At 32.0% G+C, this 14855-nt stretch overlaps 1 protein-coding gene across 8 annotated transcripts in view; it reads right to left on the reverse strand.

Annotated features, from left to right (window-relative positions):
• The window catches only part of LOC306638119 (uncharacterized protein), a 734580-nt gene that overhangs the window by 428660 nt on the left and 291065 nt on the right, over positions 1 to 14855 (reverse strand). Inside the window, exon 6 of one of the 8 annotated variants that reach the window (XM_079101234.1) lies at positions 5307 to 5503. The exons of the other annotated variants lie outside the window; for them this stretch is intronic. Coding sequence (XP_078957360.1) covers positions 5307 to 5503 — 197 coding nt within the window. The remainder of the gene's footprint in view (positions 1 to 5306; positions 5504 to 14855) is intronic. 8 annotated transcript variants of the gene reach the window in all.

Genomic DNA, 14855 nt, shown 5'->3' on the forward strand with positions numbered 1-14855 from the left:
CACTCAATTACCAAAGGTTTCCAATGTGAGGATTTGTGCATATATTTAAATTTATACCCATTTCTATCTACTTATTATTATTATTTCAGCTTAGTAAATTAGGAAAGTGACATATGAACTAGGAATATTAACTGAGCTAGTTCTGGAAATATAAGTTAAATTTTCTAGCAATGTTTAAAAAAATGTTTTGTGTTATCAAAAGGAGAGATGGTTTCTTTACAAAGTATAAAAAGTCTATTTTTCTATTTAAAAATTGAAAGATAATAGTGCTCATAAATTTAAATTTCTGTCAAGTATCAAAAGCATTTTATTTAAATGCATTACATCAAATAAATCTTTGAAAGCCTGCCATGTGTAGATATTATGCACTAATGTATTTTCAAATTTGGAGAGTACTGTTTGAATGAAAGAAAAGTTCCAGATTTCATGGCAGAGTAAAGAATTTTCTAGTGCTAAAATTGTGCATGTATTTCCAAAGTTGTTGAAGTAATATAAAGGCTTTTACAAGTTTATGTTGATTTCAGAGTTTTCAAAATATAATATTAGCATGTTCGAGTGATTTTTTTCCAACTACAAAAACATTTGAGGCAATGAGTATTCAAATATGTATTTCATACGTGCACACGGATACACGACATCATCTGAGCTGAATGCCTGTGGGAATTTCCATTGTGTTTAGAACGAATTGCATTTATCTTAAGATAATTGTGCAGTATTTTTTGAGAACCTAAGCTTTATGTGAAATACTTCCTGTGCTTAAAAATACAATGCATACATTCTGAAATTCATCTTAATTACTCTTTAAGACTGTTAAGGATGGTATCCTTGGCATCCTGGCTGTCTTGTTCATAACTGTATTTGTGACCATGAAGCCCTCTGTGATGTGAAAACACCTATGATATAATAAGAATAGAATCCAGAAACTGTATATGAGATTATGGGATCAAACTTTGGAGAATTCTGGGAATTCATAATGCAGATGTGCATTTGATTTAAAATAAAAAGAGTTATGTTCAGATGATTTTCTCTCATGGCAAAACATTCAAGGTGCTTTCTTCTCACATTTGACTGTGGGGTCCACGAAGACAAAGATTATGTATTAGTCATGTTTCAAGTCCCAATGAATAGCAAAATAATTAGCCAAAAACATACTAGGGTTAATTAACTAATTTGTGGGCCATGTAAACTGAAATACATAGTATTTGCAGTGCATGTGCTTGGGAAGGTAAACTAAAACCATAATAAAAATCTCCCATGCATTGTCACAAAGTAGATCCCTGAGTTTCTTCAAAACATGTCACCATGGAACTCATTGTTTCAAGTCATAAGACCGCAAAGGAATCCACACACATTCTAAGCTATTAACTATTCAGCCAAATATATGTACTTACGGTCCACCTGTATTTAGAGGTTTTGCCTATAACCTATCTGTAGTAATTTAGTAGGTAAAGATAAATTGAGAATTAAGTGATTTATCTGTCAAAAAATGTGTATTTCTGTTTCTCTATTCTTACATACTCCATTTTTGTTTTCCTCCTAACAATTTTATCCCAGATGCCAAGCAATACTTCTGATAAAATGCCTAAAATTAAATGGCAAACCGTACGAAAGTCTACACTGCTTATATTCTTTGTATCAGCCTTATAAAACACAGAGGTGATGAAGTGAAGCTGAGTTGAGACACATTCGAGGCATGTCTGGCAATTTCCAGAATCCTGATATCAGGACTCACTTTGGTGTCATTAGACAGTTGTATATCAGACAATATAAGTGTTTTGATTTAAGAAGTATGGAGGGAAAAACATGTTTATCCAGGTAAATAGGAGAAATTAGATAAACTATATAAATTGTTGATGAAATAACCATTTAAAAAAATAGTAACTGCTTCTTTTGTAGTGCTGTGGATAGAACTCAGGGCCTCACAGTGTCGAGACAACTGTTGTGCCACTGAGCTACAACCCAATCTAAGACAGTTTGATGAATGGAAGACCTCTAAACTTATAGATCTCTTAGTGGTCATAACTCACCTACAAAGAGGCATTCAGAGAGGAAATTAGTTAATGGTGTGCTTGTAAATGTTCAACAACCAATTAAAACAAAAATAGAAAAAAAAGAAAAGAAAAAAATTCCCTAATTTGTACCATTTGCTAGTTCTGTGGTGCAGATACTCCTGCTATAGATAATTTCAAGATCAGAAAATGATGTCATTGAAAGTGGAGTTTAGGAAAACAGTTAAAATCCGTTTATTCAAGCTTAAGCCGCTTCAGCTCATTAAGTAATCAGATTATATTGTTGATAAATAGTTTATGAAAAAGTTGGTTAAACATTTTTGTGAAATGGTGACAACTATTTGCCCTTCTTAGGAATACTCTATAAGCATTGGTCTTTGGAATGCCCTGAAAACTGTTGTACATAAGAAAACTATTGTGATATAGGAAATCTACATGTAATGCAGCATCCCTCACAAATTTATTTGACTCTTGGAATTTTTTTCCAAGGAAACATAAAATACATTTTAGAATAATACTTACCATGACCCTATTTAGGAACTATGCCTGCAGACACACACTTCTACTCTCATAGGACACATTGTAGACTTTTAATAATCACAGATTACTGACAAAAGCACTCTTTGTTTAGAAAGATCATAAGGAAAAGGTTTAAAATAATATACAAGTAAATAGAGGAGAGTCTGCCCTGACTTTCTTGCAATTAGATAATTGGTATAACCACACATTTAATAACTTATTAGGGAGATATTTACTGAGCACATACTATATTCAAAGCACTATCCCAACACTAAGGCACTGCAAGTTTTCAGTCTCTTTGTTATACCGATAAGGGTAAATACTCTTCAGGCAATGCCAAGTTTAGTTACAGTTTTCAGTGGGGCAGGGCAAAACACAATAATTACTCTGAAATTTAATTCAAAGTAATATTAAAATATAACACAACTTGTTATATGAATGGAATTTTTGTTTCAAATTACATGTGGTTTGTAGACATTACTCAGTCATTTAATAATTCAGATATAAAGAATCTTTTTGAGGAAAAAAATGTCATTTCCCCTAGATATTTAATATTAAATGTTCATATCTGCATATTACTATGTTAAAGTAATAGCATCGTGTTAACTATCAATCTGACTCTATGTTTCCAAGTGTTATGTAGTTATGTATGTCCACATTTGCAAGTTAGTGTAATTTATGTTCACATATAAATATTCATGAAAACAAATATGTTTTTGAAAAACAAAAAAGCAAGACCAGGCTAAATGTTAACTGGAAAGAAAGAAAAGCAATCCCACTGTCTATCTTGCAAAAGATTTTATGGCATAGCTTCATTTTCCTTTGATCCCCAACTCACAAATTATCCATGTAATTTACAGATCTTAGTGTATTTTGTTTTTGTTTTGTTCTCCTTTGGAGAATTGACAGGTACTATTTTCCACTGAAGAACTATCTGGCACTTGACCTTTGGCAGAAAGTATGATATGTTGTTGTATCAGAGCAACTCTGATGTTGAATTATGTTAGTATTATGTAAATTATTTAACGATTCTAAGATACGACTGCTTTAAGATAGTATGTTCATGGATTAAGCTAACATAAAAACTATTATTATACTAAAATAGTGACACTTGAGTAGTTCATTTTCTACCCCATGTTTTTCTCACTATGCAATAAAAGAAACGAATATATTGGAACACACTCAAAGAAACAAAACAACATGTATATGTTTACTGTGGACCCCATGTTTACCCCACTCAAAACAAGGCACTATCATGGAGGAACGTGCTAGAAAATAATTTTCTGGTTTCTCAATTAAAAGCATAAAATTGTTGCTATCATGATCACAAATACTTAATTGCTTTTGCAAACCTACAAAAAAATTTTCCTTTAAGGTACATATTTGAAATGAATATGTACATACAAGACCATATGGTACTCATTTATAGTGAAATACCCAGCTTGTCAGATGGGTAGAATTTTTGTTACAAACTACCTTCAGTACACACATATTACTCAGGCACCTAAAAAAGATTCTACCTGTAAAAGATTCTACAGAGAATCTTTTCAAGACAGGAAAAGGTCATTTTCCTCTAAGTACTCAATATTAAAAATAATTCTGAAAAATAAATTTAATGAAAGGTTTATTTTTATTTTTTTTATTTTTTATTTATTTATTTTTTTTTTATGCCTGGTCTTTTGGATAATCCTATCCTTTTCATTTCCTAATTTTCAAAATATACTTGAAAACAAAATTTGCCCAAAGGATAAATTACATGGACCATCTATAGTTAATTAAACATAGTTGAAAGATAACCGAATCTGTCTGTGCTCTTTTAACATTGAGTTGTAATACATTGTCACAGGAATGTTTTATCTATGTTAATTTACATTTTTACATTGTGTGTGGTTATTGTAGTATATCTTTCCTTAATAATATAGAATATGCTACATTTTTAATTTAAATTTTTATTTAAATACCATTAGCCGCTAGTATATTATATTAGATTCAATTTTAATAACTAAACATCTCACAGAAAAGAAAAAGAACTTTATATTTGAAGCTATAGGCATATATCAAGCATTGAATAAAATACAAAGGCATGAATTAAGAACAGAACTATTGTCAGAGACTATTGGTTTATACTACAGATTTGAATTCCCATCAGCGTATTTTCAAAAGCAGAGGAAACCTTGCTGTTTCTTAAAATAGTAATACCACACCAAGGAAGTTTCTCACTATGAGATCTAATCAGGGAAATGAACATAAAGATAGGAACATCTTGGACAGGACACCAGAGAGAATCAGGTCAGCAAAATTCACAAGAACATATATCTATATTACAGCCCGGCAAAAAAAGGAAATATTTTTAAATGCTATCCATAATAAAACTATATTAACAATAGGCTGTATGGTCTTGCCACTGGGAGGGGGGTTATCTTGACCCTTGACCTCTGTTCACATAAAAGCCTGAGAAATGAAAACCATGTTTATCATCGTTGTTTTGTTTTATACAAATTTACTCTTTATCTAAACTTGTATAAGGAAAAAATTCCATTCTGAAATAGCCCAAGTCTGGCTCTTAACAGTCATGTGACCTTTTTTTTCTGCCAGCCATGTGCTCCGTATCATTTTACTCTGAAATAACTATGCGGATTTCAGCTCAACCTGCCTTTGCTTATAATGCATGACATACCCCGTGAGGGAGCCTGAGAACAGACTCCCTTGAAAAGCAAGGTTCTCATAGTTGGCCTGTAACCATGGAAGCAGATGCCGTTTTCTTCTTACCCTGCTTACCTCTTTGCAGCCTCGAGCTGCTCCCTATTGTTAAAAGGGGTACGCCTTGATTTTTCTTCATCATGACCGAACTTGCCTCTTCTTCAAAGGGCATGATGCTGCAGGTCATTGGTCTAGACTGTTTGCACGGTCCAGAGAACAGCCTTGATGTAACCCTTGCTCCGTCTGAGCCACACCACCAGCCGTGCATCTGCAGACTGTAGGGGGACATTGGAGATCTGTATTTGAAAAGAAGTCTGTCTGATTTTGCCATTGTGCCTTTTCACTCATCGATCGAATGAATATCGAACCTTCTGTCGTTGCATGTGTGAAATAGATAGCTTAGCAAGCACTTTTGTGCCCAACCTGTGCATTGGGCCAAGAGGTTTTCCTTTCAGTCTCAAGAATTTTTTCTTCAGACTTTATGAATTTTGTGTTAGCTTAAATCATTTATATGCCTCTATCCCACTGTTAACAATGACTGTTTCAGTGACTTCCTCAGCAGACTTTCTCTTGGTGTTAAGAGAATTTTCTTTTCTGCCAATTGTTTGTTTTCTTTGTAGCTTTTAAGGTCTTTGAGCTTAACTTGTTTCTGACTACAAGTGGTGTAACTTTTACTGTACCCTGCGAAGCCAAAAAGTTGAGGTGTCCTTCTAAGGAGTTGGTGCGGTTATGTCTAACATTTAACAGGCTTAATTCCAGAAAGGTGAACTTGAACTGCCTCGAGGTAATTCAGTGATTTGTAAGAGTAAGTAAATCAAATAATCGCATTGATTTTAAGCTAAACAAAACTGTTGATAAGCTCTCTTTAAAGGAAATATTTTTTTCTTTTATTTTGCCCCTTTAAAAATTTGTGAAAATTATTCTTCTGAAACATTGATATATACTTAAAAGCACATAAATGCATTGTGGTTTATGAAATGCATATGAAATCACTGACCTGGTATGCTAAATAAATATTTATTTATAATACATATCTTATAGTATGATATAATTAGAAAATATACAATATGAATATGTTTATAAATTTCATTTCTTAATATAATTAGAATTCACTGTTATCAATAACTGATGTTAATAATAAGCAACTATACCACCTGCTAAGTCTATAATGTCTTTTTACAGTGGCCTTATAAAACCAGAATAACTTCAAAATGCCTCATCTGCTTATCTTCAGCGTATTGCTTGAAAGCATTGTTGGTGTCACCAGGTTTTGTTTTGCTGAGTTTCATTTTAAGAAACCAATATTTCATACTTTAAGGCATACATATTTTCTCTAATTGCCACAGGCAAAGGGGAGGTCCACAGCAGAATAAAGAAGGTTATTGTGACAGATGAAACATAATTCACAATGAGCACTCTTTTCATCCAGCCTTAAGTAGCAGAGGATTACTTGCAAGCTGAATTTTGTGGCAGAATGTATCAGCTGGTTTTATTAACGTACAAAGACAGAGCAAAGGCAGAAAAACCTATTTCTCCAGCTGGTGGTGGTTATTTCCTGCATGTCTGTTTGGGGATCTTATTTGTTTCCACCTAAGATAGAAGAATGCTGGCCAGAAGAGAGTCCAACGAAGCGCAGGGAGCAGGAGGGGAGGGTAGGAAATCAGAAACCTAAAGCAATAAAAGTGGTTTCCTCTACTAGATAATGATAAATGATGAGTTAATATCTTTCTACATTCTTTGGCATGCATATGAAATAAAGTCATACTTTTTTTCAACTACGTATGAGCTGCAAAAGTAGGTAAATTTATTTCATAATTTTGTTTATTTTCTTTAGATGATTTTGGTCTCTTTCATATTTTTCATTACAAATAGTTTGTTAGATTTCCAGATGAGGATTTAATATTAAACTTCAGTTAAATAAGTATTGTGCTTATTTGAATATTTTACTTGCTTTCAATGGTTTGTTTCACTTTTAATGAAGGATTTTATTCAATATTTGTAACACTTTTATATTAAATATAAAGGATTTTTTTTCTTTCTATCTTTAATGAGGTTAAATTAACTAAATGAGAGGCAAATAGAAAAAAGTATACTTGATAAATATCTGTGCATCATAAGCACATCCTGGACTATAAAAGCCATTGTAGTGCATTTGTTTTAGACTCTTATTTATATTAACTATTTGCATTTAAGTATTCCTGGAAATCATTTGCTTTTGATTTTCTAAGACTCTATAGGAGCTGCAGTTGCAGTAGTTTTCTGTCTGTAAAAGGGAGAGTATGCAGCCACCCCGTCTGCTATTGCACCTACTGTTACAGAACTTGCAACGCAATGTTCTTTCTCTACTATGTTCTTGTCAGTCATGCTTTGTTATTCCAAAAAGGTTAAAAAAAAAAAAAAAAAAAAAAAAAACTAACTAAATTCTAAATGAGGTCTTTCTCAATTTATTGGATCTATTTCATATTTCAAATATTGTAATGAATAATTCAAGTGCACTGGATTTATTTAAGTATTCCCTGAAAGAAAGTATAAAGACTATAATCCACAAATACTTGTCATATATTTTTTTCTTAAAGCACAGTAATGTGGTTCTTTTGATATATAAATTATGCAACTCACATCGAAGAAAAGATTTTTATGAATATGGGTTTGTTGATAAAAATTTAATAAAATATGTAATAAGCTTCTTTCACTTTAAAATTTAACAGTTTACACATTCTTATTACTGCCTTAAGACTTACTTCTATTAACTGATTTTTATTTCTCTTTCTGTTGTAATTGATTCTTTATGTTCAAAAAGTAGTAATTTAAAAATTAAAAAGTATGATTATTCCACAACTTCAGAAACAAAACAATCATGTGATTATAATCTAATTTTGATGAAAATAATAATTTTCCTCTGCTCTTTCTACAAAAACACTGAATTAATACATATATATATATATGTATGTATTTCTGAGAAATGTTTCTAAAATATTATTTTTTATGTCTTGGTTAATAAAGAATAATTTCAAAAGAAATGTATGAAGATAAATATATAGGCAGATATATATGGTAATTATTGCCAGATTATCTGCAGAGACTTTTTATATGTAGTTTTCATGTCCAGGAAATAAGCCTGTGTGCATGCCTTTGCACTTGGTAAAATTTCCTACTTTTGCCATTATTTCATAATGATCACTTTGTATAATTCCTTTGAAATAGCCATGTAATTTATCATTGAAAATATGAAGATTGAAGTGATATTTTTAATTAAACATAATGGAAAGAAAGAAACTTTAAAAATGAAGTTGTAGAAATTGTTTCAGTGTGGTGGTTCATAGTACAATGTTTTAAATAATAGGTTTATTTTACTCATAGTTGAACTTGGGATCAAACAAAGCATGTTGGATGATCATCTCTAAAAGTAAAATTGACTTGCAATCATTGAACATTATAAAATATGGGGAAATAACTTTATGAATCAGAGAGTGAGATTTAGTTCTATGATTACACATCAGTTTTCTTTTTAAAATAATAATTTACCACCTAAAAACAATGTCACCATATTTTTTTTTAATTAATCTGAACATTCAACTTGCTACTGCCAAAATAATAGAGGCCAGAATATTTCTATTTTCACATATGATCTTAGCAGTTAACCTCTATTTTTATCCAAAATTTATTTCCTGTGTTTCAGGCCAGAACATTTCTCATATTGCTGCCTCTTTCACTCTCCCTAAAACACATTTTGCTAGAAACTTCTGCACCAATCACTAGGAATGACTCAAATAGCAGTAGCAGTTCAGGAAGCAACCCTGTGAATGTAAAAAATCACAGACTTTGATTTTATAAGACAAGTTGGATAGGAGTCAAAATTGCCACATGCGGTGTGAAAAAATGCCACCCTGGTGTGAACAAAAGGTTTAAAATGGAGTCAAGAAGCGTGCAAGCTCGATGTCTAAGCTTTTCCTGTGAATTGTCTGCCACAACCTGCAGGGTATCAAGTGGGCTGGGAAGAATAGAGAGCTCTTGGAAGCTACAACTGAGAAACATCGGGAGTCAAATGTGTTAGTTTTTTTTTAGTTTTTTTGTTTTTATTTTGTTTCATTTGTTTTGTCTCATTTAGGCATCATTACACTACACTGTTTTACCCAAAACATAAAACAAATTAAAATAAAGTCACATAATGTGTGAGGAAACTGTTGCTTACAAATGAATTGTTAGGTTTTCTTTTCTTTATTTTTTTTGCATTCCTTCACTTATAGCAAAGTGAAGTTACCAATTGCATTTTGTATTTTAAATTCCTTCTTAGATAGATGAATTTATTTATAAAAAGGTGAATGGGGAATGAGATTCAAAGTCCTGACTACTAGAATAAAAAATGTAATTATATTGCTACTGCTCATGTATGTTTATCATGAAAAGATAGAGGAAAAAGACGAAGAATTCTCTACTGGAAACAAACATTTCATTTCTTAATAAATAATATAATAATAATTGTGAATTCAGCAGAAGTAGCCCTTTAGAAAAATGCTAATGTAATATGCTAATATAATATATTAATATTACAGCTTTCAGAATATTTTGCAATGTAAAAATTTGTACTCCATACAAAAACATTTGTTAGCTACAAATAGTCTTGGTAAGTCCAAAGTTAAACCATCTTCATTGGCTTATATAAATAAAAAGGCAATTCAACTTTAAGGACAATTAAAATGTATACCATTGTGTCACTCCAATAATCTTAATATGTTTATAAGACACTATTCTATGAATGCTAATTACATGATAAATTATGAATTGCATTTAAAGAAAGTAACATTTCCTAGGTGATTGTGAGCTAATCAATACAACACATCTAAATGCAACAAGAAACATCTCTGATGAACATGGAAAAGACCCTTAAACTTTGAAGCCAGTTTTATTACATTTGCATCTTATCTCTTATTAAGGATTGGGTCTAAAGCCAGCAAATCCCATTGGTTATGAATGCAGGTCAAGGCAGGAACATTTTTCTATTTACTCTTTGTAACACTGGATAGAAATCAATCTGTTACTTTCATTACAACCACACAATCAATTCCATTTAAAGAATAATACAACAGCCAAGTCCAAGGACAATATGGATCTTTGGAAAAAGCTCATACCATTTGCACGGCTGTATTTGATATAGCTCCCTGTAAATTATTTTCTTTCTAATTAGTGTACTTGGACATTTAAAGAAAACATACCTAAACTGATACTGCAACATAAGAGCCAACCAAAAATTAAGAATATAATCTTTATTAAATTTGTATTTTTAACAAATCATCCATTTCAAACAATAAAAATCTTAGCAGGAAGATGTTTCTCACATTAACTCGAATGGGATCAAGACATGATTATATAGTCATTTGACTATTTCAAGAAAAATTTACAGACACCAAAAATTCTACCTTGAAATTACATATTAAGTTCTTATTCTGAATGCCTCTTCCTCTCAACTTTCAATGAGTGAGTTTATTGATTTAATTTATCTTGTCTCAAAATTATCAAAATTTTTGATCCTGAGTTTTCTTGCACAAGGCATATTCTCAGTCCACAAAAGAAATATGCCCATTGTGTGCTGCATTTACACCCATCACTTGAAATCATTCTTAAATATCATATATAACATAATCTTCATGTTTGTAAACTAATAGCATAAGAGGAACTACTGTGCACCAACACTGTATAGCTGGATGATTTTAAAGTTCCTTTATTTTACTGTGTCTCAGCTTTATGAAGGTATAATTAACAATTGTATGTATATACATACACACACATATATACACACACACACATATATATACACTATATATACACATATATATAGTATACAAGGTGACATATATATACACATATTATATATAGTATACAAGGTGATGTTTTGATAAACATAAATTGTGCAATGATTAAATCAGGCTAATTAGTACTCATCATTTTTGTGGCCAGAACATTTGAGGTACATTCTCCTAGCAATTTTCAAGTATACAAAATATTATTCACTGTAGTCTCCATGCTGAAAAACAGATTTCTAGAACTTGTTCATTTGCTCTGACATATTGTTATGCCCTTTGACCAACATCTTACCATTCCCCTTCCTTTATTTTATTAATGAGAGTATTTTCCTTTTTTCACATCAGTTATGAGCATTTCAATTGGCATAGCCTTTTGATTTTCTCTAACATGTAATAAATGAATAAATTCAAGAAGATTATAATTTACCATTCTCTAAGATACAGTATTAAAAATATTTGCTATTCAAAATGCAGTCTGCCCTTTCCATGTAAAATGGGTAATCCAAATTTAAATTAAACCATTGGCTGTTCTGTAGAAAAGCCTATCTATACCATTTAACGCAAATCATATAACCCTAAAATTTCAGAGTTTGGAAAAGTTTTCTGCCTTAAGAAATATATAATTCCAATTTTTATTCCAACATTTCCTTCTTTCTTCAAAACATTTTGATGCCACATTTCTCTGTCATCACTCAGTAATGTTTTTACTGTAACTATTGTTAATGAAATTTTCTTTCTAGTGACAAGAAGTAAACTTAGTTTAATTCAAATACAGCCTATAAGGACATGACAGTACTCTCACATGTCCTGTGTTGACTGAATTGTTTCTGAACAGAAAGGATGTGTGTTTGCTATATTTCTTGCATATATAAGTAATGGATAACAAACCCAATGCCAAACCCTTCTGATAGACTATCGGTGCCCAGAAGACATCCAAGAGACATCCTCTTACATGTGCCTTTAGAACTCAATTTTGGATGTTCTTGCACACTTTAAATATGGCAGCTATTCAGTTGTCTACTCCTTTGCAATGGATTCCCCTACAAAGAGCATCTATGTCTATTCCTGCTTCCTCTAATCTTCCTGCCAGGCTACACTCTTCAGACTGAGCAGGTACCATCTCACAGCTGACTTGCACAAATCATATTCTGGACCACAACGAACTTAGAGCACATTTAGTATGTGGAGGTCAAAGATAAATAGGGCAAGCCTCTGACAGCAACTCAGATGACACAGGGTGGCCAGGACAGCAAGAGTCATGTTGACATAAATGTCAGCTTGGGCCATTCATCATGTAATCACTTAAAAAGTCAAAAGGTTATTTCCAATAAGTAGACCAAAACTTAAAAGGAAGATAGGCATCACTTTAATTTTACACACAGGCACAAAAATCAAAAGACTTATGTGCTGATTTTTGCAAGTTTAGTTTATCATTTTTTTAACAGCCATGCTATTTTTAAATGTCCCTAGAGCTAAAAAGCAGTCTTTAAACTCACATCCCTGACATGGTGTTTAACATTTTCTTAATTTTAAGTTTTCTATTCAACACCAACACATATCCTTTCAGATCAAAGATAAACTTCCTGAAAATTCAGAAATGAGTTTTATCAAATGAATTCTATCAAAGTTTGTCTGGAATGCCAGGATTTCCTAAAGGAAAATCTGAAATCACTAGCTGTATTTCCTTAGCTTCTTTATTTTTCTCTAACATTAAAAAAAAAAAGAATATAATGTGATTTACTTTTTCTTTTATAATTTAAATTTGTTCATGGATGCTCAGTTTTCATATATCAAATGATATAAAACAATACTTTTCAAAATAAAAAGTAAAATGGTCTATGAATATAACTCAGTAGTAAAGTGTCCCTGGGTTCAACCACAGTATCAAAATATATTTAAGACTTTATAAACAATATTTCATTTATCCCCAAATCATAGGCCCATACTTAAAGTATTTATGATGTCTAAGTAGGCAATAAAATCTTTGTATACATTCATTGCTATTTTGGAATGTAAGTGAAACCCAATCTATGGACTATACTATTTGCTAATCAAAGAAAATATATTTTGCTGTGGTTTGGAGAGGAAAATCCATCTTAATATTTTTTCAAAGCTAGCTTTCAAAGCCAAATCATTGCTAGAAGCCCAGTAAATGGACTCACATGTCTCAATTTCTGTTTAATAATTTAAAAACACAATACAAACATTGGTAATATTAGTCTTTGCTATCAAAAGCCAAGCACTTCAACTGTGTATGCAGATGGTTCCAACTTAAAATCGAGTTGTAATTTTTTCACTTTAACATGGAGAGAAAATGACATGAACTGAGTAGAAGCTGGACTTTCAGTTTTGATATTTTTAAACTTTTCCTGGGCAAGTGAGGTGAAGCACAATATCATCTTGTAATTCAGGGCATCAGAAGTGAACTAAAGCTTCCAGAGAGCCACTAAGCTGTGATGTTCAGTAGGATGGATATGTTAAATGTATCCCTTTCTTAGGATATTGTCAACTTACGATGGGCTTATGGGGAAACCCCATCGTAAGTTGAAGAGCATGTATATTCAATTGTGAAACATTATTGTGAAAATGGAAAATCAGAGACCCCTAAGCTCATAATTTACTTAAAGCAAAAGTTGAATAGAAGTTGGGACATGAAGCTATTTCTAGAGAGTGTGTGATTTTATTTCCATAATCAGACCAAAAAAAAGGGGGGGAGGGATTTATATTCTGAAAGACAAATATTGAAACTTGCAATAAATTGGCAGCTGTTATTTGGGGAAGTGAAACATTTAATACAGCTGTGTTCTCAAGAAGGCATTCTGAAATGACTTCTAAAATGAGGCAGATATTGACAACATTTTATACCAAGCAGTCCTTTGGTCTTAAATTCATTCATTCATTCAACAAACATTCTTATTGCCTTTGGGCTTTCCCAGGTTTTGAGAGAAATTTATTGTTCTATTTAGCAATTTACAGGTGTTAAAATTATATTCACGAATGCTTAAAAATGATCATAGGATTGTGTGCTGTGGTGGAAAATAACAAGAGTGACAAGAAAGAATTCTTATATGGATGGGATGATCAGGAAAGGCTAAGAGGAAAGGTCTTCAGAAGGCAAGACATGAAATCAGTTTGAAAAAGGAGAACATGGGAAGAGGACAGGCAGAGATTCTGCACTAGAGGGAGTAGCTTGTACTAGGATCCCACAGGAAGGTGCTTAGCATATTAGAAGTCATTAAGAGAAGACCATCATGGCTGGGACAAACCAGAAAGCAGAGAGGCTTGGGTGGATCAGCTCACCACTCAAGGACTCACAGGTCACAAGGAAGAGTTTGGTTCTTATTCTCAGGGCAGGGGACACCTCCAGAGGATGTCTCTCAAGAATAGCACATGAAATATGGGAATCTCTTTTTAATTCCCCCTGAATTCTAGGAAAATTAATTATACCTGAACATATTAGACAACAGTTCTCAATGCTATAAAACAAAGAAAAACTCTGGCTTTATTTCATAAATAATTCAGTTTTCTAATTTTGCATTCTTAGGATATTAGTTTATGCATTTTTTCCTCAGAGGCTAATGAAACAACTTTCTTCCTAAGGAAAAAAAAAATCAATACTAACTTGAGTTACTTCAATCATTATTTGGGGTACATAATTCTAGAAGCCAATACATGGACCATTCTCTTATCAAGAACAGGTGTGTCCCCTGAGGATGTACCTACTCATGTAGCAAAATAATTCATCAATGAGATTATTTTATTCAATTATGTTTTCTATTTAAACAGCCAATTGAAAATTTAAAGGATATTGTAATGCACATTAGAA

The sequence above is a fragment of the Sciurus vulgaris genome (assembly GCF_902686455.1).
Source record: "Sciurus vulgaris genome assembly, chromosome: 10".
Lineage (NCBI taxonomy): Eukaryota > Metazoa > Chordata > Mammalia > Rodentia > Sciuridae > Sciurus > Sciurus vulgaris.